Source organism: Python bivittatus, unplaced genomic scaffold, assembly GCF_059951505.1.
Source record: "Python bivittatus isolate LINGU-HERP-01145 unplaced genomic scaffold, Pbiv_v1 ctg000040_np1212, whole genome shotgun sequence".
NCBI classification, from domain to species: Eukaryota; Metazoa; Chordata; class Lepidosauria; order Squamata; family Pythonidae; genus Python; species Python bivittatus.
This window is the reverse complement of record NW_028277032.1, coordinates 4,003,952-4,028,325: the sequence shown is the minus strand read 5'-3', so window position 1 is coordinate 4,028,325 and position 24,374 is coordinate 4,003,952. Positions and strand designations below refer to the sequence as shown.

Genomic DNA, 24,374 nt, shown 5'->3' with positions numbered 1-24,374 from the left:
TCGCTGGTCATGCCTGTATTGGAAAAGGAAACGCTCCTCGGTGGTACCAGGTAGCGCTATCGACAGAGAAACTCTCGTGACACGTGTGGTTCACAAAGAAGGTTTACTCATGCGTAACGTAGTAGTCACAAGCAAAGCCAGGACTGGCTTGGTACAATTGCATCACTTGTTATATTCCCCCCTTCCCGTGCTTTTTTCCCGCCCCGCGATCACGTTGCAGCTGCGGATTATGGGCCCCCAATAATCCCCCTTGATTGTTCATGATGGCAGGATCGGTCAGGGTCTATTGTCCTTGATTGCCAGTCCCCCTCCGGCTGGGTTGGTTCCTCCCCGTTACGTGCAAGCCCGCGGGTTCTGTGCTGCGTTGCGATCTTGTTTCGCTGCCTGCGGCCCCGTTCATTGCTGGCTCGCACCGTTATCAGTTTATAGTTAAAAGCTTCCGCTGCGGTTTTCCGGTTTGGCTGGCCGCAGGTGGCCCGTTAATTAGCGGCGCTTTCAGTTCCTCTTTTCCCCGCTAGCTACCGCCGGTGGATTCCGCGTGGTCTGGCTGCGAGCTTCCCTGAAGCCCCGTGCTTCCCTGAAGCCTCGTGCTGACCGAACCTGACAGTGTCATGGCGTGGCCATGTATGGCTGCCAATGGAACTGGTTCTCTTGTATTTATTGATGATGTGACTGCTGACAAAAGCAGCAGGATGAATTCTGCAGTGTTTCGGGCAATATTATCTACTCACATTCAGCCAAATGCTGCAGAACTCATTGGACGGCACTTCACAGTACAGATGGACAATGACCCAAAGCATACTGCAAAAGCAACCAAAGAGTTTTTGAAGGGACAGAAGTGGAATGTTATGCAATGGCCAAGTCAATCGCCTGACCTGAATCCCATTGAACATGCATTTCACTTGCTGAAGACAAAACTGAAGGGAAAATGCCCCAAGAACAAGCAGGAACTGAAGACAGTTGCAGTAGAGGCCTGGCAGAGCATCACCAGGGATGAAACCCAGCGTCTGGTGATGTCTATGTGTTCCAGGCTTCAGGCTGTGATTGACTGCAACGGATTTGCAACCAAGTATTAAAAAGGGAAAGTTTGATGTATGATTATTATTCTGTCCCATTACTTTTGGTCCCTTAACAAGTGGGAGGCACATATGCAAACTGTTGTAATTCCTACACCGTTCACCTGAGTTGGATGTACATACCCTCAAATTAAAGCTGACAGTCTGCAGTTAACGCACATTTTGTTTGTTTCATTCCAAATCCATTGTGGTGGTGTATAGAGCCAAAGATGTTAGAATTGTGTCGATGTCCCAATATTTCTGGACCTGACTAAGTCTGGCAGGTTATTGAATAGGTAGGCTGCTACATAATGTATTCCTACTAAGATTGCTGAGCAACTGAAAATGTAGCCAACGGGGTCTGACTCTTAATCCCTTCATACAGTTTCTTAAAAGCTAACACCTTTGTGATAGTGGTGTGGATATAATACATCTCTGGGACCAGAGCCTGATAATAGCTTTGCAAAATCAAATTTAAACATGAAAACTTACTGAATCTGAGATGCCATTGATTAATCAGGAAATGGAAGCTGGCATAGAATTATGGATCCAAACATACCCAAGTTACTGGCATGGACAATATAGAATATTCTTGGAATGAACTATAGTTTTGATTTAAGACTCTGTGATGGCCTTACTAGAGTGAAGGCTAGCAATAAAATTTTGGGCATCCTTCAACTCGTTCCTTCAGTTGTGGTATTCCCCACTTGGACAATTTCTATCACAGGGATCGTGAGGGGAACCCCACCCACCATTTACCATTCATAGCAAGTAGATTTGATTCATATGTAATACATGAGTTGGTGAGTTTTCTTTCAAAAGTTTGGGTTTTACATTCCTTGCACAATTGAAATTGGAGATGATGAGTGTGCTTCAAGACTTAATATGAAATAGCTCAAAAGAAAAGAAGTTATATCAATTTAGGGAAAGTAATATTTGGGGTGTAGGAGAGCTTGTAGGGATTGATTAATGGGAAGTAATGCAGTCAAATGTGGCTCATGCATAACATTAAGGCATAAACCGTGGTTTGCAAATCACAATCTAACAGTTCCTAAAGCAGGGCTAAACCACATAATAGCTTACTGTGGTTCGTGAACTGGTGTGTCTTCTGCCTCTTCAAGCTGTTGTGATGGCAAGAGGAGTGAGATGAAGAACTGATCCCTCACAGGGGCTCTCCACTGCCTGGAGAGCATTCTCTTGGTTCCATAGTTGGGAGCTCAAACATCTTGGTGCACGTGGTGCCATGCTGAATGGCCAATAGGTTCCTTTCCTCCTCCCAGCAGATCTGTCCAGCCCATGTTGAAGGGTGACTGGTGCAGGAAAGGAGCTGGACCAAAATACCTCCAAATTAATTATTCACAGCATTTTCAGCTACCATGAAGGACACAACTAGCATTCTCCATGCCAGTTTTGATCTCCCTGTGTGAATGCCATGACATCTCTCTTCACCCAAGTGCCTCTGCATCTCTTCTTTACTCCAGCAGTCATTCACCTTTTTCTTTCTTTCTCTGATACAGCAGATTCAATTTTGCAGAGTGATTCATCTTATGGAGTAGGCAGAACCCAGGAGAAAGCTGTTCACCATTCCTTGTGGGCCTGCCTGGTAAGGCTCTCCTAGGCTGGATACCATTAAAGGCAAATGAGGACTGGGCACATGTGTCTTTTTCAGGCCTTTATTTACTAGATGGTAAGATAGCAAACAAGGCCTTGAACAGTTTGTGGCACCTCTAATCACGTGAATGTACACAGAATTTGGTTCCTGGTACAAAGTTCACTATTCTGGGAGTTCTGAGTATCTTATATTTTCTGAAGAATTTCTAGCCACCCAGTATTGGAAAGATGACATTTGGCAAATTGTGGGGGGAGGGGGGGGAGTGAAAGCCATTCCCACTTTTGGTAGCTTGGAGAAGCAGAATAAATAGAAGAAAGTAGGTCCTGTTCCTGTCAGTCAGCCATAGGATACTGGGAAACTGTCCTCCAGCCTGGGCCTAGCTGGCAAAAGAGAAATCATGTATAGGAAATGTGTCTCTGGTTTCCTGTGTAGGAAAAAACCTGCAACTGCCATGGTCCGTTGCTACCTCTGGCATATTTGATTCAAAATTGCTCACAGAACAGAAGCCTCTTTATGAGTTGCTTGTAGCTCACCACTTGGGTGTTCCCCTCTCTCATCAATAGCTGGAGGGAGAATGGTATAACCAGAACTAGATGTGGGTGACTGGAGTGAGTCTCCAGTTACAGATTTGCTTTGTTATGCAAGAAGAGGTCTTAACTTTGGGGGTGTGGAAGTAGAGTCCTCTCCATCTGTAATCTCGGGAAGAGCAGAAACTCAAACCCCACCCCCACACCCGGTGGAGCCTTTACCTACAGAAGTGGCATTTGAAGCTCCTGTGGAGTACTCTGAAGCTTGAAGGAAAAGGCAGTTGCTCCTGCTACCACTCCCCCAAGGGTGACTCACCAAGAGCAGCCTAGGGCAGGATTGCAAAAACTACAGGAGGTTGTTCGGCCTGCTTTTGCTAGTCAGTGTGGTGTTTTAATCTCCTTCTGTTCCAACTGGGAGAGACAGGGTTGGGGCTGCTGAAGAGTCAGACCTGAGTCATCCTAGCTATCACTGTAGAGTTGTGGAACTTTCTGGAATGCCAACTCTGAAAGTTGGCCTTTCTTCCCTTGGCATCCTAACCTGCTCATGTTTGCTCTCCTTCCATTGTGAGCCCTGTAGGAAATCAAGAGAGTCTTTTACAGAATGGGTGCCAGAAAGTATATGTACCTCCTCAGAGGGATGTGGGCTTGCAATAAAGTCTCAGAACCCCTGGAGATCCTGGCTTGTGCAGAACAGTGTAAACATGCTGGGAGTAAAACTGCCTTTGGGTGTGCTTGAGTACAAAGTGCCCAGGCTGACTGGTACTGTCCTCCTTAGGATTTCAGGAGGAGAGGGGAGATGTGGAAGCTGCTTAGGACAGAGAGAAAAGAGTAGTTACAGAAAGCCATAGAAGTGTAAAGACTTATGCTAATGGAAAGCATGAAAAAGGATGTGTGGTAGAGTGATGAAATAGGCTATAGATGGAAAATGCCTTTAAGAGAAAAGGTGTAAAAAAAAAAGAGAAATACTTGTTTTCTTTATACAGTGGTACTTGTCAACCCTTTTGAGTTTTTAGTATTTCTGCATAAATATGACCTAAAACATGATCTTTTCTCCACACAAGTCCTAAAACTTGGTAAAGAGAACCTAATTAAACAAATGAGTAAAAAATATTATATATTGATTTATTGAGGAAAATTATCCAAAGCTATAAACAGGTAGTCCTTGGGTTACAATGGCAATTGGGACTGGAATTTCCATCATTAAGTGATGCAGTTGTAAAGTGCGACATCACTTGACCGCATCACTTAGCAACAGCAATCCTGGCAGTCCCGGTTGCTGTCATAACCCTGGGACTGCATGGGTTGTTAAGCAGGAAGAGGAAGAAAACATTCTTCCAGTAACCTTCTGGCTTATCCATGTGATCTTTTGCAAATGGTAGACAAGCAGCAATGTTCTTTTTGGAGAGTAGTGGCTTTCTCCTTGCAACCCTGCCATGCACACCATTGTTGTTCAGTGTTCTCCTGATGGTGGTCTCACAAACGCTGACATTCACCAGTGCAAGAGAGGTCTTGCTCTTGGTGTGATCTTGGTTGGTTGAGCATTCCTGGGGAGGGTAACAGTGGTGTTGAATTGGCTTCATTTGTACAGGATCTGCCTGACAGTGGACTGGTGGAGTCCAAGCTCTTTGGAAATAGTTTTGTAACCTTTTGCAGCCTGCTGAGCATCAACAGCTGTTTTTCAGAGATCCTCAAATCTCCTTTATTCGAGAATGGCACACTTCTACTTACCTGTGTTGTGAAGATCAGACTTTGATAGCAAATACAGAGAATTCTGTTCTTTCTATAAGACAGGACCTCCCATATCACACTCACATCTGATTATCATCCCACTGATTGAAACACCTGACTCTAATTTCCCCTTCAGATGAACTGATAATCCTAGAGGTTCACATACTTTATCTAGTTTTAGGACTTATGTGGAAAACAGCATGTTTTACATTATATTTATGCAGAAATATTGAAAATTCAAAAGGGTTCACAAACTTGTAAGCACCACTGTATGTGCATATAGAGAAAGGTTAATTGCAAAGAGAGCAAGGAACCATTAAGGTTAAAAGAGGTAGAGCAACTGCAGAGAGATCTTGATGGAAATAAAAAAAATTGTTTGGGAAGTGGGTGAAGAGGGCTAAAGAAGTGAATGGAATTAAAAATAAAGTGATGAAATGATTTGGGATTAAATTGAAATGAAGGAATGCTAAAAGGAATATTTTAAAGATTTATATGGGAAAAATAGTGATATGTTGAAGGATAGAATCGAAACAAATACTATAAACGTTGGTATCCAAGGAAAAACTGATGAAATTGGTGATAAATTCAGTGAGAATGTTGAAAACATTTTCCTTATGGAGCGTCTGTACAACTTGTTTTACTGATGCATGTGTGGAAGTGCCTCTCTGCTTTACGTTTGGAAGAATACTTCTCTTCCACTAACAAAGGGAAAGGCAGCAAGAGTGAATGCAAGGACTACTGGGGTGTTAGTTTGTTAATCTGGGAAGTGCAGTGTGGCTCTATGGCAGTTGGAGGGCCTGCAGATTCATCAGGTCACACACGTGAGAAATTTATTTATTGCATATTTGTGGACAGGAATGTGCGTCTAGTTTTTCATGCAGATGTGTTGGCTGAGAGCCTGAACAATTTGCAGCAAATGTGAGTGTGATGCAACAAGGAATATAATTAATCCAAAAAGTAATGTATCAAAGAACAAGTTACCTATGCCTGATAGGGAAAATGGAATGAATTATTGCAGGTTATATCTAAATGGTGAAAAACAAGAGCAAGTGAATTAATCTGTATAACTTTATAGAGTATTTACTAAAGATTGGGAAGTGATGGTAGGAAGATAGTGTAGTCAATTGCGATGACAGAGTCAAACGCAAAAGATGATGCTTACAGGAGCATGCATCTGCTCACTTTCTTAAATGGAAATGAGAGATGAGCATGTTAGGAGAAACATGAACCGGTGGGAATGAGCCACTAAGAAGCGCATGTGGTCAGACAAGACAGGGCATCCGGAACAAGTGGCTGATGAATGGATGTGAATCAATACAGAAGGGGCGACCGGCGTGAAAGAAGGAATATGCTGACGTGGTTGAGTCAGGCAGAATGAATGAGGATCAAATCACGAACTCCATACAGTATTCGAAGGAAGAAGGGAAGGGTTGAGAGGAAGGGGAAGGCCAAGAAGCCCACCGCGGGATGGAGCTGAGGAGATGGGCCTCCAAAGGAGAGAGGGGCGAGAAGCGTAAGGAGCAAAAGGCACTGTGTGGATTCGGGGGAGAAGCAGCAAAGTTCTGCCTGGATGGAAACCTACGGAGAGGTACAGCACAGTGAGCGGTGCTGGGGCCAAAGGGCCCCGTTCCCTCCCCTTCCACGCCCCTACTTCCGGTTGCTTTTTCTGCCTGCTTCCCACCGTTCTCTGCGAGCCCGTGCCCGGCGGCTGCCTCCCAGCTGCGGCGCTTGGGACGGCGCCTCTGACGGCGCCAGTTCGCGCCGCGGGGTTTACGGTGGGACCGGGGCTTGCGGGGGAGATCCGCCTCCGGACGCGGCAGAGGCATCGAGAGCAGAGCAGAGCGCGACGCGGGCGGGCGGTGGAGATGCGGGAAACAGGCACGTGCAGCCCCAGACTGCCGGGCAGCGGCCAGCTAGCTTGAACCAAGCGGCTCCGTTCCCCGAGACGGCTTCCGCGCGATTAGTACCTTCCCCCTCAGTCACGGCGGTGCAACTGGGAGGTTCTGCGCCTCCTTCCCCCGCTGCGACCAGCGAGGAGCCCTTTTATTTCCCCTTCCTCTGCTCTGCTCTCCTGCCGTTCGAGGACTCCGCGAGGGCTGCGCGGCTCTCCCCGGCGACAGGTGAAAAGGCGCGACGGCCCCTCGACGAGCCTTCCGGACGCGGCGCGGGAGGCCCCGACACGGCGACCGCGGTCCGCTTGCGGGGCGGGCGGGCGGCCACGTGCTCGCCGGCCCGGCCAATCCGAGCGGAGCCTCCGAAGGAAGCTGGTCGGGGGCGGCGCCGGCGGCGCGACGTCGCTCTGCGTCACGTCCGTTGTCAGGTGGCCGAGTCGGGCGCCCGAGCGGGAGGCGGCCAGGCGGACGGGGGCCGGCGGGGCCGGGCCCGGCGGCGGCGGCGGCGGCGGCGGCGATGGGTGAGAGGGGCGGCCGCGGGAAGGAGGGCGGGGCGGGGGCCTGCCTCGGCCGCCGCGCGGCGCCCCCGGAGCCCGGCGGCGCTTCCTCGCCCGCGGGAGGCCCGAGCGAGGGCGCCCGGCTTCCGTCGCGCCGGGCGCCTCCTTGCAGCGGCAGCGCCGGCAGGGAGCCGAGGGCCTGCGAGGCCGGGCGATGCCCCGCGAGCGGCGCTTCTCCGGGGGGCCGCTGCGGCCCGCGATCGATCCGCGCGCCGTGTCCGAGTCCCGGCGGGGCGGGGCGGGGCCGGGGCGCTTCCTTCTGCGGCCGGGCTCGGGGCCCTCCGCCGCCCCCGGCGCGCCACGTTGCTCGGGCTGCCCCGCGGGCTGCAGCTGTGCGGCCGGGCGCGGGGCCTCCCGCTCGCGATGCGCAGCACGGCGGGATCCCTCGGCTGCAGCAGCGGACTGCCCGGCGGCCCAGGCCGGCCGTTGGCGCTTCCTCGAGTGATGCGGGCTCGGTATCGAGCGCCGTGACAGTGAGAACAGAGGTTTCCCTTCGATTAGCCCCGCGATCTGCAGCTCTGCCAAAAGAATGAGTAACGGACTAATTGACGAGCCCATCTGCCCTGCAGATCGGGCGCCTCGCTCCTCGGTTACTGAAAAGTCTGCCAGTTCAGAAGTCCCGATTGTGAAACCAAGCGCTGGCATCTGGCGGTCAGAGCTAATCGACGTGCCTTTGTGAACGAGAGCCAGAAGTAATGGTGCCTGTGCTGGGCTGCCAACTTGCACCGGTGGCTGTGTAGTTTCTAATACGCCCGAGCAGGTGGAAGGGTCACTTGTTGAGGTGGAATACCGGCCGGCCCATTCCAAGTAGCAATAACTCTCCAGACCTTAGGCAGAGGTGCTACAGGTTGACTTCCAGAATACTGAACATGAGCTCTGCCCCTAAATCTGCATGGAAATAACAAGCACGGGGCGCCGAGGCTCTCTGCCTGTGCTTCCGGTCAGCAGTTCTGGCGACCGACCCGCTTCTTGGAGGAGCAGATAACTGGTTCAGGACCTGGCGCTTACAGGAGAGAGAAGACCGCTGGCTCCTCGCTAGAAGATTGGCAGTTTCCAAATGCAGCAATAACCTATCTATTCTCCAATAGTCTGAGAGGTGACAGTGCCTGTGTATCTGGGGATCGTAGTATCCTTGAAGCTGAAGGGTGATAAGAAACAAGCTGCTGATCCTCCTCCCTACTTCCCCTGCAAGTGATGGGATCTGCATGCCAAGAAATGTCTGAGGGCAAGACTCTTACAAACCCTGGTAGATGGAACCTTTCCATCTGGTTTCTCTCCAGAATTATAGAAGTGCAGGTCTTGAGTGTCCATGAGCAGATCGAGCTGCTCTTCTGAAGTTGTATATAGCTTTCTTTCACTCACTTGGGTCTTCCTCCCCACATTTGGTTGGAAGGTAACCCTTGTGGGTTACTTTGAGCTAAGTTTGCCAAACCCACATAGTTCACATACCATCCACCAGCAAGCAGCTCTAAAATAAGATGGCCTAGAGATGGCCTAGTAAATGAGGCGCGTGGTTAGAAAACCAAGCTTTTGTATTTGAGCAGCATCTTGCTTAAATATTATGATGGGGAGGTGAATAGCAAATTTTCCACTGTCCCATGAAGATTTTAATATACTTACTTGACTTATATTGTGTCAAGGTGGTTAAACTGTAGTCATGTTTATTTCTGTTGTTCAAGTATTTGGTAGCTCAGCAAGCAGTTCCTTGCCTTGCATCCTTGTATGTACTGTTGCATGTTTTTTTTTTTAATTCAGAATTATCCCACTTAATTAATTAGGATTTATTCCTTGGTAATTGTGCTACAATTACAGCCCAGGAAGAAGTGAAAATTCTTGAAATAGATAACATATATGCCTGGAGAACAATGCATATAAATTTATTTCTTCATTTGTTCTGCTGGTATGCTGACAAATCAGTACCGACTCATGGCAAAATGCAGATGTAAGTGCACCTCCTACATACAGACATATAAAATGATGGCAATGCTAGTTTTAGATGGACTTATATTAGGGACATGCTGAAAGTTCTTGAGAACCAGCAAAGTTCTCTTTTGCTTTCTGGCAAAAATTCTAATGCCAAAGCCATCCAGAATTTCCACCAACCTATGAGTGAAACCTGATCAAAGTGCGGGTTGGGTTGGCCAGGCAGCACTGTGAAAACTTGGCTCTGGCTGGCATGCTGTCATCCGGAAGGCCATACATTGTAATAATTGTGTATTCAGGGTTTTACTTCCTGATGAAATGTGTCTGTTTTTCTTTTGTTCTTGGGAACATTGCTGTTAGTGTGACACAAAGCTGAAGCTAAAATCCAGTGAGATAAGGTTCCCTCAACCTTTACTGCTTTTCTGGCAAATGAAAAGGAAAAAAAATGGAATTTCACTCTAGTTCAAGGTGACCTACTCTGGGCTCAGAAATTAAGCAGCGTTGATATTTTGATGGGAGACTACCAGGAAATTTCAGTCTTATAGACTTGGAATTAAAGTTTAAAAAATCCCACAAAAAGAATTTGACAAACCACATTTTGTGTTGCTGATGAAGAAATTCCATGTGTGTTCTTGGAGTCACCAGGAGTTAAACTCAACTGGAGGAAGAGGCTATCTTACAGCATCCCCCCTGAGTGCTTCTCAGTGCATATGGCTTAATCTCAGTTGAGCTAGGAGACTTATACGGTACACAGCATCTATGTTACTGAAATTGTATGGGATGCCTGCTTCAGCTGGTGTCAGAACCTAGTCAGCCTTGGCTGATCTCAGAAACTAAGCTGAATCAGATCTGGTTAGTCCTTAGAGGACTTGGGAATTCCAGGGCCATTGACTGCCTAGGAAGTTAAAAACATAATGGAAGAAGATGGTGATAAAACTGCATGAAGGCAGTTCCCAAGGGTCAAATGTGTCTTGAAGAAGCCTTTGCCTTTACAGCCCATCCATTTTCTGGTTGCCTTGCAGACATGTGTTTGGGCCAGACTGTATACTGGACCTGATGAAAGCCCTAGGCTCAGTCCCTTTCATTTCAGGAACCTTGCTCTGACAAAAGTCCTTTGCAGAAGCATTTGCTGTGCAAAGCCAGCTGGCTCTTAGCAGGTCCTTCAAGACAAAACTGGGAACTGTGGAAAGGTATCCTTAGCCAGTCTGCCCCAACCCAGAGTTCTCCATTTGTGTTAAACTATGTCTCCCACAGCCATAACCAGCCGGGTCAGTATTAGACCAGTGGTGGCTTCATGCTCTCTAGAGCTCTGGAATCACTTTATTACCCAAGAACAGTTGCATGTTAGAGAGGCGTTGCACGTTTTTTTTCCAGTGAGATGAAAGCTAAGAGGAGACAAGTGTGGAGTCCAGATCAGTAACAGAATGAGCTTTACATCTTGGCTGTGGGCCACATTAAAGTACAACAAAGCAGATGCTTGAATTTGTGTGTTAGACACGGCCAGACCCAGAGCAAAAGATCAGAACCTGGAGAATATCTAGCACATATTTGTTCTTTGCTGTCTTTTGCAGGCACTTGTGTATAACTCAGCTGTGTGTTTTCTGTACCCGAAGAATCACATTCAGGGACTAGCACAGCTGCTTTCTACAACCTGACTAATTATGGCCCTGCACATCACCCTGAACGCCTGTCTTCAGTACCCTTGCTCAGCCCCCTTGGTGACTTTGGAGCGGTCACCAATGTTGTCCCCTGCAAGTTCTTGTGTTTTGCTTGGTCTCAAAAGCATTACTGTATTCAATTGAGTATTTTTAGGATGGTGATAATTGTGCTTTAGATTTTTTCTTTTAGATTGTGCGTACGTGTGCTCGTTCATAATTTTCTGCAGGTGATGATGCTGTGCTCTGCCTGGTACATTTTGTTACTACAGTGACGTCCTTGGGAGAGATACACAGGCAAACACGAGCATGTGGACACATTCTTTTCGTGCATCGGTCATCTCAGACTGGCAGATTAGTTTATGTGGCCACCCTGTGTTCTTTAAAAGCCAAAGCACTTCTGACTTTCTCCCCGGTAAAACAGTTAAGGATTTGAAGGGTCTCTGCAACTCTTCCCCCTTAATGCTGTTTGACAGTGCTAAGAATAATTTGATGTGGGAAGCAGCAAAGTCCATGAGAAAAACCATGATACATAGGAAGAGCAGCAGAGAGCTAAAGAGGTATGAGAATCTGTCTGAGGGTAGTGCTATAGACTCTTCCACTCCTATAGACCATGCTGTTTCTTTTCCTCCCATAGACCCTTGTTCTCTGTCATTGCAGAAGGTCAGCATCAGCAATGACAGCTTGGCCTGTTGCCCAGCTAGAGAAAAACTGGAAGTCTTCAGTATGTGTCAAGGAGATTGGCAGGATTCTTCCATGAGCTCATGGTCCTCCTTGTTGGAGCATCAAATGCTTCTGGGAGATTCCCTCGGCCCCTTGCCACTTGGGCGTCTCTCCTCAATTCCGCTGGAGCGGCTGTAGCAGCACCAGTAGCAGCTGATGTTTCAAGTCTGCTGATGTGGTGCCTGCCTGGAGTCTCCAAGGAGAAGTGATTCATCAGTTCTGCACGCGAGGCGGCTTCGGCAGTGTGGGAACCTTTCTCTTATTTCCCCTGTGGTGTTACTCTTGGTGCTTCAGCCTTGGGTGAGCAGTCCCAAGCGCCAAAAGCCTGAATTAACTCATAGTCTCCTTGCTGAAATCCTTTTTGAAAATGTGGTGAGACGATGTGCTAGACTCTGTTCCACAAGGGCAAGTCAGCTGAGTGGTGGCAGGTTCAACAATAGACTTTTCTATTAATCCTGTCCTTGAAAGGCTAATTTAGGAGCAGAATATGCAGGGCATGGATCACATTCCTACTAGGGTTTTCCCTTGTAATATAGTGGATTGCTACTTTTCTCTGTGAGCTTCTTCTGCATTGTGAATCTCTTTTTACAAGGGCAGTTTGACACCCTGCACAGGCTGTGGTGGCTGCTACAACTGAAATTGCAGGTGCTGCTGCATGTTGACCCTTGAATGAGAACAGAAGTTGATTAAAAGCATTCACTGTAACGCGTCTCCTGCTTGCTCATTAGTCGAGAAGGAACAGAGGTTTCCAGGTTTTCTCTGGGAGTTGTGCAAGAGATTGAATATGCGTGCAGCAGCGTTCCTCAGATGGTTTGTGAGGCCTTGAGGGCTGGTGAATTGCCCTTATATGCCAGCGAACAGCGTTGCATGTTCTCCATTCCTGCAGAGAGTAGACAAACACAACTTTTCAGCTTCAGGCCGAGTTTCATTTCTCTAAAGCATGGTCTTTGCAACCAGGGTTTCAGAATCAGTCCCTCGTTGTCCCACATTGATAGGTTCTCCCTCCAGCTTCTTTAAAGGTGAGGGCAACCTGACATGTATGAAAGGGACTGCTCTTTTCTTTGCAGTTAAAAGCAAGGAGTACAAAAAAAAAAGAGGATTGACCCTCACCAGTTATTCACAAGCACATGACATCTTAGAATGCCACTGTAATGCAAAAGGAATTCACCTTCATATTGAGATCCCTGGACTCTGGTGTTTCTGAGCCAGGGGAAATGGTGTGCAATCTCCAGTGAGCTTTTTCTGTATGGTACAAAAAGGCACTGGTGGTGTGGAAGCTCCTTTGAGGAAATGGACTGAACGTAAGGCACTGTCTGCTCTCCCTTTCCAGAACTCAGAATGAAACGACGAACCTCCGATAGAGGTGGTGGGGAAACGTCTGCCAAGGTCCTCTGCCCAGGGATTTCCAGCAGTAATACCAAAAGAGCAGGGCCTTTCATTCTTGGTGAGTAAGAATGGATTCTTGCCCCAAGGGATACTGTAACTAAACTGGCACTTATTCAGCACTGCAAGATCATCAGACAGGCAGAACTTTTATTTTGCATAATGAATTCTGCCATATAACATGATGAAATTCCTGGCCCCTGACAGACATCATGTTCAGCCAGGCCACATCACTGCAGAAATCTCCAAACATGGCCCAGCTATTTCCAAACTTCTTTTCACCATCAGATGGCACAGTGATTGAAGCCAAGATCTAATCCAGCCTCTAATCTCAGCGTTTGTGGATAAAGATTTTGAATCCCTTTCTGCTGTGGTCACTGCCAGCATTACTATCCCCTAGTACCCCAATGCAGCCAGCATGTTTTCTAAAATAGTGCTAGCCTGCTTTCCACAGGACACAGTGTGGAACAAGGAAAGGTAGGCCATAAATCTATACCTGTACAACATTCATATATATCTTTAGTTGCACTTTATCAGAAAAGAGTTGAGGGCAACATGCTACTGTATTTATCTTTTCATTTGTGTGTGACACTCTGGCTTCAGTTCAAGTGTAGATGGCTCTTTGTGTTGTGCTGAGGTGGGGAGGACACATTGGGGCCATCTCCATTTCAACTTCCTATTACCCACCTCTGTGGCTTATGGAAAAACACATCATGCTGGGCAGAAAGGGGAACTTCCTGGGGATCAGTTAAGCCACCATCTGAGTCAGAAGCAAGGCCATGTGTTCTGTTTTTATGTTCCCAGGGCCTCGTTTGGGCAACTCCCCAGTGCCTAGCATTGTTCAGTGCCTGGCAAGAAAGGATGGGACAGATGACTTCTATCAGCTGAAGGTAAGAAGCAGTTTGCAAAAGAGGTGAACTGTAATTACCAAAAAATAAGATAGTGCTATTTGAAAAGTGACATCAAAGAGAGGCACAGTAATTAAACACTAAAGACCTGCTGAACTGCAGAATATTTAAAGGTGGGATAGAATGCAGTGTAATAACAGGTCTTTTTTAAGAAGGGAGTAGGGTAGGCAGAGTGTGGTAGATCTTCTGTGGAAGGTCCGTGGGCAGTGGTGGCACCACAACCGAAACATTCCTAGATCTTCTCGAGTGAAATGCAGCTCTTCCAAGGAGGGTTGCTTTCGGCAGCTGCCTGGTCCCCAAAGTCAGAGCAGCCACCTTTACCTGGTAATGCTTCTTCAGAGGGCTCAGGTGGAGAGACGCCTTTCTCACACCTTCTCTGAAAGCTTTCTCAGTCCCTGAGGCTGGGAGCGATAAAAATAAGTGGCCAGGATGTAAAAACTGTTACCTGTCCTTGAACCACTAACCTCCAAATCAACACTCCAGGCCCAGCAATGGGGTTAGAGGAAGAGTGTTGGGGAAAGGTGTGCCCCCTTTGCTTTTGAGCCAGGCCAAAAAGGAAAATTGTGCCTCCTTTATTTATAATGTGAACTTTGCACTCCAAAGCGCTCTGTGCCCTGCTGTGATGTTCTGAGCATTGCATTTGAGAAAGGAGCTTTCTGACTTTCCTGAAAAGAAGCCTCCCTCTTGAGCTGTTCTTCCTTTGTCTCATTCACAAAGATCCTCACCTTGGAGGACAAGAGTGACCGTGGCACAGAAACCCAAGAGGAGCGTCAGGGCAAAATGCTGCTGCATACAGAGTTCTCCCTCCTCTCTCTCCTACACAATCAGGATGGAGTGGTCCATCATCACGGCCTTTTCCAGGTAAGCAGGGCCGTTTGGACCCCTTCTCAAACACCGTTGCTTGCTGATCCTCCCAGCACTGACATGATGGAGACCCGAGAGGCCTGCTTTCCTAATCCTCCAGATGGAGCAGCCCATGTGGTTCTTTGCTTGCCATCATGGTTTTGATGTCATGTGCTGCTTGCAGGAGCTGTCAGGATCCCAGTCCAGCACCTCTGCCTGAGTCTGTTAGGTTGTTGCAGTCAAATGCCACTCTGCACCAGTTTGATCACAGCTTGCCTAAGCAAGGGTAGGGGCTCTCATCAAGGAAAAGATCAGTCTGTGCCTTTGGCAAGTCTGGGGCATGCTTGCTGGGAAGAATTCTACACTTCCAATAAGACAAAATATTTCTGTACCCACCAACCCCGTTCAGAAATCTGTGAGAATTTCATTAATGGTTATAAAAGGCAATCGTTTTGCACAAGTGCAAACCCTGGGGCTATGTGGCCCTCACGGAAGCAGCAAATATTGGGCTTGTGTCTAATCAGTGGGAAAGGTGGGTGTCTCCCTGCTTAATTAACCACTGGTCCCTGTGACTTGGGACTATGCAGGACCGAACCTGCGAGCTGGTGGAAGACCTGGAGTCCAGTCGGATGGTCCGAAAAATGAAGAAACGTATTTGTTTAGTGTTGGACTGCCTCTGTGCCCATGATTTCAGTGACAAGACCGCTGACCTCATCAATCTCCAGCACTACGTCATCAAAGAGAAGCGGCTTAGTGAGCGAGAGACCGTTGTGATCTTCTATGACGTTGTGCGGGTGGTGGAAGCCTTGCACAAGGTACCATATTTCTGCGCTTATTCCAAAGTATGGTAGCAGCCATGTTATGGAATGCACACCAGCCCCAGAATCTTGCACAGCTAGAGGAACGTTGCAGATCAGGGCATCAACCCTAAATTTCATTGAAAGACATTTCTCACCTGCCTTGGTAGGAGCAAAGGTACAGACGTCAGAACTGAGCTGGGCAGTTCTCTTGGGGGATTTAGTCATGTGCTTAGTTTGGGTCTTCTGCATTTGGCAGAATAATCTCAGTTGTTCTAATTGCAGGATTGTTTTATTTTTCCAGAAGAACATTGTGCACAGAGACTTGAAACTGGGGAACATGGTGCTAAACAAAAGGTGTGTTCCTTCTGCAAATTGCTTGGCCGTGGGATTGTTGAGGGTTCCCAGAGTTTCTTCAGTTGTCTTCTGGGGGAGTGGGTAGCAGGGCAGGGGGCTTCTGCGTAGACCTCCTGAACAGTTTCGACTTGCCTGTCTTTGGTCAGCCATATCCAGGGCAGATGGTATCTCTCCTGCATGTGCCTCTCTTTGTTCTCTGGTGGGGAAAGGTCCAAGAACGGAAGACGCTTCCCTCAGGCGCGGCTGGTAGTACAGGAAGAGAGTGAGCGGGAGATGGTCAGTCAGCTCCCCACGCAGGAATTGGAGGTTGGCACCGTCACTGTTCTAAGTGACTCTGCAGCTTGTCCTTGGTGTGGCTACTCTACCAGCCACAAGCAAGGCCAGGCCAGGCCAGCAAGTTTTATTCCACAGAGCCTAAATCCAAGAACTGCCGCTCTTCATTATACCCAGACAGTTCAAGGAATGTGGCTGGTGGTAGTTCGCGCACATCCAATCTGAAAGCAGCATTTTAGGTGTCCGGCAGCAGCCCTCTTGCCTGTTCTCATGCACTCGGGGGAAAGGACCCTAAAGTTCTTTCGGGATTCTGGGTGGGAATTGCTGATGCAGCCTCCAGCTGGATTGTGAAAGAAAGAGGAGGTTTCCTGGATGCATACGGCTGCCTGGCCTTGGAAAGGGGGCTGAGTGGGCTTGGTCTGGGCCTCTGAGAGGCTTTTGAGAAATTAGAAGCCATTTCCTAGTGGTTGGAATTCACCAATTTTGTAGGGAAATGGGGCCCAAAAGCACTCAGGTCTGGGCTACTGTTTGATCCAGCTTCAGAAAGAGAGACTTGTGCAGCCTCTGTAGGCAAGCTTACTTTGTGCTTCTGCCACCCGCAGCTTTTTCTGACCTTACCATTGTGACCCATATTTTGGCAGTGTCCAGGTCAGATTGCGCCAGTGTGTTTTGTGAAAAATCTGTTTGGAAAAAGTAGCTGCTGAGTTTTTGACCAGGACTTGTAGATTTCAACTTATTTGCCAGAATTCATGGCTTCTAGAGCTACCAAGTAGCCTGAGGTCAGGAAACCTGAAGGGCTGCTTCTTCCTTCTCTGCTTGACTGTGATTTCTTTTACGTGCTTTCACGGAGAAGGGCTGGATTCTGGAGAAAACTGGAGCACTGCTTCTGGGCACCACAGTTTAAAAACAACATGGACAAAGTCAACCACGTTCAGAGAAGGGCTACCAAAATGATGGGGGGACTGGAAACCAAGCCCTCTGAGGAATGATTAAAGGAACTGGCTATGTTTAGCCTGCAGAAGAGAAGGCTGAGGGGAAACCTGCTACAGTCTTCTGATGTTTGAAGGGTAATGAATAGGAGGAGGGAGTAGATTTGTTCTCTGCTGCCGCCAGAGCAGGATCAGAGCCAATAGGTTGAACCTGCAGGAAAGGAGGTGTAGGTTGGACATCAGGAGGAATTTCCTGATGGTAAAGAGCTGTCAGTTGGCAGTCTCATGGAGCAGTGAGTTGCCCTTCACTGGAGGTCTTCAGGCAGGCTGGCAGTAATCTGTCTGAAGTGCTTTAGTGGATCTTGCACTGAGCACAAGGTTGGACTGGCCTCTGAGATCTCTTCCAACTCTTATGATTCCATGAAAAGGGCCTCTTTCTGGCAGCACATGGAATTTGGAACATCTTCTTGGCTGAATTCATAAATAGTCTTGAATTACAGAAGTTTGGTTTGGTGCATTTGATTGTTTAGCTACCTTCTCCATCCTGTTTTCTCTACAGTGGTTATGGCTTTTTTCTCGGTTTTTATCCTGTAGCTGCAAGAACCCATTCTGTGGCAGGTAGATGGGAATATAAAAATAACAAATTAAGTATCACTTAGCAAAATTTCCTTTTTCTGATTTATAGGAAATCCATCCTAATTCTGTACTCGTCTGAGTTGGAAGAGTTAATGTTAATCGAGATTGAGCCCCAAAATATTTGTTCTTGTATGAAGTCTTCCAATTTAACTCTGCTTCTAATTCAGAATTGAATTGATGGTTCTTTTCTCAAAGAATCCATTTTTAAAGGTGCTGCATTTATACAACAGCAATTTGACAGTATTCCTCTTCTAAGGTTCTGAGGATTCTTGCAAATTTTACCCTGCTGTGTAAAATAAATTTATAGCATGCACTGATTGTTATGTCAGATATGTGGGATGATGGTGGTGGGGATTCTCTGACTCAGGCAATACTAGCCTTCCCTCTTTCCTCACATCCAGGATCCCTCTTCTGCCTCCTTTTCCACTACAGGCTCTCAGCAACCCCAGGAAGGAAGGTTGAGAGTGAAGGACTCGATCAGGCCCAAAGTTACACATGGAGCTTTTGGGCAGTTCTAGCCCACTGATCTGGGCTTTTTCACATCCAATGAGCTTTTGGTGCTCATGACTACCTCAGATCTAATCCCCAAAGTGTTATCAGTCAGTTCTCAATCACAATGCATGCCACCATGGATCTGTTTAAATCTGGCAGCATTCAGATCGAATCAGTCAGTCAGTCAGTCGGTACCGTTGGCTGTTGAAGCTGCCTGGGTCCACATCTGTTGGGACTCTGCTTATCATAGAATCATAAAATTGTAGAGTTGGAAGGGACCACAAGAATAATCTACGCCAACCCTCTGCAATGTGCAAAGAGACCAGTTAAACCAACTGTGACAGCCTCTTAAAAAAAACTCCAGAGATTCAAAACCTGTAACCTCCATAGGAAGACTGTTCCACTGTTGTACATATCTTACCACAAGGAAAAATTTCCCTATATTTAAATGAAGTCTAGGTAACTGCAGCTTATATCAGTTATTTCTAGCCTAGTTTCTGTGGTCATGGAAAATAGTTTATAACCACCTTCTCTGTGGTTTATGTACCTGAACACAGCTATCACATCTCCCCTGTGTGAACATCATAAGTTCCTTCAGTCTCTCCTCATAAGGCATGTCTTCAAGTTCCTGTATCATCTTTGTTGTACTCCTCTGAATCCTTTACAACCTGTCTTCTCCACTTCCTTTCTAATTCTGTCTTTGCTTCAGGACCCACCGAATTACAATCACCAACTTCTGTCTTGGGAAGCATCTGGTGAGTGAAGATGACTTGCTGAAGGACCAGCGGGGCAGCCCTGCCTACATTAGCCCCGATGTCCTCAGCGGTAAGTAGCATCCCTTTCTCAAGGATGTCATTAGCAGCCCTTTTCTTTACTCCCAGGGCTTTCATTCCCTTATGATGCTGCTATCTCCGCTCTATACACATAGAGGGTTCCCTTCTCTGAAACTTAAGGCTGTTCCCATGCACAGCATCTCTTGGGTGTCTGGAAGTGGGTGGGTGTCCAGAAGAAAGAGCAAACCTATTACTACTTTGCTCCAGACAGAGCTACAGTTGCTCTAAAGCCTCTTTTTCTTGGCTGGCTGGTCCAGCAGATGGAAAAGAGGTTCGCCTTTTTGTGGCTGGGAGAGAGGGGAGAGAGTACTGTTGACTGGAGCACTGGGTATCTTTGCTTGTTCTCTCCCTGCCTCAATGCACTCGCAGCTTGGGGAGGCTTCTTTCCCCTACTGCAAAGAGAATACGAGCTCAACCAGCTGGTGGCATAGGCCCTGCTTCTTAGTGGGCCATGCTAAATTCCTAGCGCCTCCTCTGCCTGCAGGTCGGCCGTATCGTGGCAAGCCCAGTGACATGTGGGCCCTGGGAGTGGTCCTCTTCACCATGCTCTATGGACAGTTCCCCTTCTATGACAGCATCCCACAAGAACTCTTCCGCAAGATCAAGGCTGCTGAGTACACCATCCCAGAGTGAGTGAAAGCAGGCCTTGGTCCTCCAGACACCCCTGCCTCCCCTGAACCACTGTCCTTTCTGGCTCCAGGGGTTCAGGCACTTGCTGCTTCCCCTAGCTCTTCACTGTTCTCCAGCAGGGATGGGCGGGTGTCCGAAAACACGGTGTGCTTGATCCGAAAGCTGCTGGTCTTGGACCCTCAGCAGCGCCTGACAGCCTCTGAAGTGCTCGAATCCCTCAGCTCCATAATTGCATCCTGGTGAGTGGGGAGAAGGGGTATGAGGGTGAGACCACAGGTGCTGCCCTGTGCTGGGATAGGAGGAACTGGAGTTGTTCTGCCCTGCATGTCAGCCCAAGCCTTGCCAGGTGAAGGGTGGGCTGGATCAGACTGCCTTCTCCATCAGCCTGAAAGGGATTGTTTGAAAGGGTCCTCTGGAGCAGTTTCTCTGACTCTCCATGTTTGGCTCCATGTTGACTGCACATTTTGGCACCCTCCTTGTTTTGCCTTTTCCTACTCCTCTGGCAAGAAAGCTATTTCTTGTCTCTAAGAACAGGACCTACCTTGAGATGCTGCCTTTGCAGCGGCCACAACTAGACAGACATTGGAAGAGCCTTTCTTGGGGTCTTTACCTGGGTAGTTGTAGATCCAGATCTAGATACATTTGTTGATGGGGAGCAACAAGGGGAGAGATGCTAAGGTGACCAGCCTTCAGTCATTTCTGGCCTCTAGGCTCTTCTTGGTTTCCTTTGGTGAAGGCATCATCCCAGCTCTGCAGTATGAGCCAAAAGGTGCTACACCTCTTCTCCCTCCCCCGCCCAGATGCAGAAGCATCTAGGAAAATAACTTGTATTGTAATGTGATTTGGAAGCAGTTGCTGCCCTGTGTACCCGGGTGTGCATTCTAACAGTCTCTTATGCCTGGGCTGACTGAAAAGTGCTCTCCCTGGGAGGAGCTTGGGCTGGACCAAACATTGGTGTCTAGTGAGATCCTGGCACTTGGTCCACCTACGCCCTGCTGATCTACAAGCCTTTGTCTCCTGCAGGCAGTCCATGTCCTCACTCAGTGGGCCCTTGCAGGTAGTGCCAGATGTCGATGATCAGGTGGTCAACCCAGAACATGTGCATGAGGTAAGATTTGCCATCCCACCCTGGAGAGGCCTTGTGGAAGTCACAGACTCAACATCATCCTAACCCCCACTGCTGACCTTCCATCCCCTCCTGAGCCTTTCCCAGGAGCTTCTTCCAATGCCTTGTGACCCCCTCTGCCCAGCGTATCTATCTGCACATGCGTTTGCAATGGAAGTGGTGATGGCACTGGCTAATCTAGTTCTAGCTCAGGATTGGACTGAGCTGATGACATTTCTGTGTCTGTTGCTGTCCCAACTCATCTCATGGGCTTCCCCCCTCAGCTAGTTTGGCATGGAATCAGTGCACACTGACATTTTCAACTGCCAGGAAATAAATGACATAGGAACATAAAAGTGTGTTCGTGTGTGCATGTGTGGAGAGAATAAGCACTGTGTGCAGAGGCTGAAGGCAGGCGTCTTCTGAAAGCTACCTGTTGAACTGTCAGCCCTGCTCTTAATGAGGCTGGGATTCTTGGGGACCAGGAAGCAGCAGCAGCAGTTGTCTTCCCTTCTGGTGGCAACAGGCAGTAGAGGGCTAGACATAGTTCTGGCACCCCTGACAGACTTTGTCCTTTCTGCAGGCAAAGGTAACCGAGGAGTGTTCACAGTATGAGTTTGAGAATTACATGAGGCAGCAGCTCTTGCTAGCTGAGGAGAAGAACACGCTCCACGAGGCAAAAAGCTTCCTACAAAAGCGGCAGTTTGGCAGCGTCCCTCCCGTGAGACGCCTTGGCCATGATGCCCAGCCCATGAATGCCCTGGACGCAGCCATTCTTGCACAACGCTACCTTCGGAAATAGCTCTCAAAGGGAGTGGGAGTCACGCTCCACCGGCCCAGCCTGGCGCAAGGGTGAGGGCCAGGCCTGGATTCCAGCAGTGTAGCAGTCTTCCCCTGTGTGCTGATGGGTCTTGCTTGCTGGGGTTTGCCCCAAGAGGACACGTGGAAGACAACTGGCTGGGACAACCGTCAGTGGATTTTAACTCCAATCATAGACAGTAGTCTGCTTTTACTCATGACTCTGAAATCTACCTCTCCGCCTTTTTTAACCACACTGTTCTCTGGACTGAAATGTAGAGCGGTTTTGGCAAAGGTTGCCCCAGCAGGCTTCTTTCCTGACACAAACTCTGGAAACCACGGGGATTGCATTTCGCGCCGTACGGTTTGAATAAGCTTAATCGTTTTTTCTCCATTGTCCTTCCCCATGGGTTTCAAAAAGGTAACTGTTTCTTAAATCCATTTCTGTTCAGTACTCTGTGTTCTGTTTTCAACTTAACCCCAGGTTGAATTTACTTTCTGCAAGCATTAATTTTGGACCCCAGTGTGACTATAGCCTTGGCAAATGTCTCATCTTTACTTCGAGCTTGTTGAACTGAGAAAATTTGCTTGCAGATTCCAGTTAGGGGAAGTTTCAGCCCAGAGCTGTTTAAAATGTAGCTTTTCTGGAGGCTGAAGTCTCCAAGTCACTTAATTATTTTGGATTTCCTGGGTGTTGTTTTGGTTTTGATTTTTAAAAATGGTAGCTTTTGAAAAGTGCAGTAATGTTACATTAATTCTGTTGATTTTTATCTCTTGCCCCATTAATCATGGAGGCATGTTTGAAGGGATAAATCTTTGATAATGTGAAAGAGGGGGAGTTGTCCCTTCCCTTTTCCTTCTACCCCATCCCACCACAGACCTCACCTCCATTTAGAAAAGCCCCCCTCCCCAAATCACGTGCTCTTGGCACACTCTTGCCATTGTTCTCTGGTCACAGCACTTGCCTGTATGAATAGGCTTGGGAGGAGGGAGGGTCCCTTGCTCCATGCTAGGATAGGGCTGGGTGATACCTGAGCCCTGTTCTTTGGACTATATATGCCTCTCTTGCCAGACAAGTTTTTCAGAGCATCCCATGGAGGTAATTCTGTTCCAGAGTCTCCTATTTCCCTTTCCCCTCCACTGCCAATTCATTTTCCAGCATCATTGGCTCTCCATGCATGCTGTCCTTTGGAAGAACTGGATCCTGGCAGCCTGGGGCAAGCCAGTCTGATGGGGTTTGCACAACATCTTCCTTGCGGGGGGTAGGGGGGTAGGCAGAGAAACCCTTGGCACCTTCACCAGCAGAAGATAACAATTTCCCAAGAGTGAGTGTGTTCATATGATTGAAGAAGTACAAGCAGATTTCTGGCTTTGTTGCACAGGGGAGATTTTCTCTTAGCCCGAGTTACAGGAGAAAAAATACAGTTCCAGCAGTGTCTGGAAATTTGGTTAAATACAAGTGAGACATATCCTGTCATTCGGAACTGCTGCCGAATGGGGTGCAACGTATCCTGGTCAATCTCTGGAAAATGACATAGGGGCATGCTTCAAAAGCTAGGCAGCTAGGCAGCTTCTCCCTCACCCAAATCAGGGCCATCGAGCAGTGTCCTTTCCAAACAGCTTTGCCCAGGGATGGTGGCAGGGGTCAGCAGCAGCAGCAGCATCCTTTGTTGGCTGAAGTGAAAGGCTGTGCACTTGGCCTTTGAGCTGCTTTTCCGCAGCCCTTCCAGGAAGCAGCCCTTTCTTCTCCAGGTGAGCTGTGCACAAGGGAGTCCTGAATGTGTTTCTCAGGGTGTGAGAGATGCACTTCTGATATCATAGCGATGAGGAAAAGCGCTCTCTGCAGGAATGTGCCCTCAAGAAGGAGCACTTGGAGGCATCACCTTCAGGACAGCATCTCAACCTGCTTTAGGTTCCATCCCTAGTTGACATGTTCCCAGAGGAATGTTGGAAGTAAGTCATACCAAGCAGGAAGCACAAGTTGCCAGGGGAAGGAGCAGCTTTCTGCCCCTCTAGAAGGGGAGGTCTGGGGTCAGGAGGCTGTGCCAGGTGACTCATCTTCCAAATCCTTTGAATGGTAACTTATTCCTCCACAGCTCTGCCCCCTTCCCACCTTTAATTTTTTTTTCCCCCTTCCCAAGATAGTTAACAATGTGTCTGAGTGGTCTGGTCCTTTCCCACCCTTGACAAAAATAGCAATACTCCACTGATGTAAAGTTGGGTGTTCCACCATCTGTTGCAATAAAAAGCTGACTGGAAAGAGATGGAAAGGGAACCTGGGGTGGGGTGGGGGCCTGGAAAGAGGTGTTATGAGCTGCTGGGTTGGTCTGAGGGGATTTCAGGTTGGGTGAGACACCAGAGACAAAAATCCTATTGTAAAAAATTGCGAAGAGAATTTGTATAGAGACCTATTTTTGTATTACACCCAACTATCCCCGCATGCCAGCAATAAAATTTCATAATGTAGAATTAAAGCTTTCAGAAGTTTGGTTATTATTCCAACAGTCCCCCACAATTCCACAGTGGGATATGGAAAATTCAGAGTTCCTTTCTGAGATCCCTTTGCTCACCTTCTTTAATAGCTGTTTCTGGCCTGCATCTCTGGGGAGGTGTGTGGACGGTAGGTAGCAACACCTCATATCTTGGAAGCTACAAGTGGGGGGCAGCTCTGTCACCTGGCTTCGCCTCTGTCCGGTGGTCAGCTAAATGAGTAAATCA

General features: G+C 48.0%; 1 protein-coding gene across 4 annotated transcripts; it reads left to right on the top strand.

The window, feature by feature from the left end:
* Positions 1–6,828: 6,828 nt before the first annotated feature.
* STK40 (serine/threonine kinase 40) lies at positions 6,829–24,137 on the top strand. 4 transcript variants are annotated; one of them, XM_088154084.1, is made up of 11 exons: positions 6,829–7,042; positions 13,003–13,116; positions 13,860–13,945; positions 14,681–14,824; positions 15,394–15,621; positions 15,908–15,960; positions 19,000–19,115; positions 19,608–19,752; positions 19,870–19,992; positions 20,777–20,861; positions 21,442–24,137. In XM_088154084.1, exons 2-11 carry the CDS (start codon positions 13,011–13,013, stop codon positions 21,658–21,660), a joined length of 1,305 nt encoding a protein of 434 aa, XP_088010210.1. In that variant the 5' UTR covers positions 6,829–7,042; positions 13,003–13,010; the 3' UTR covers positions 21,661–24,137. The 4 variants fall into 4 exon arrangements, with proteins under 4 accessions (XP_088010210.1, XP_088010192.1, XP_088010197.1 ...); XM_088154066.1 differs by lacking the exon at positions 6,829–7,042 and adding an exon at positions 7,190–7,335; XM_088154071.1 differs by lacking the exon at positions 6,829–7,042 and adding an exon at positions 7,190–7,335 and having other exon boundaries at positions 19,873–19,992; positions 21,442–24,136.
* The last annotated feature ends 237 nt before the right edge of the window (positions 24,138–24,374 follow it).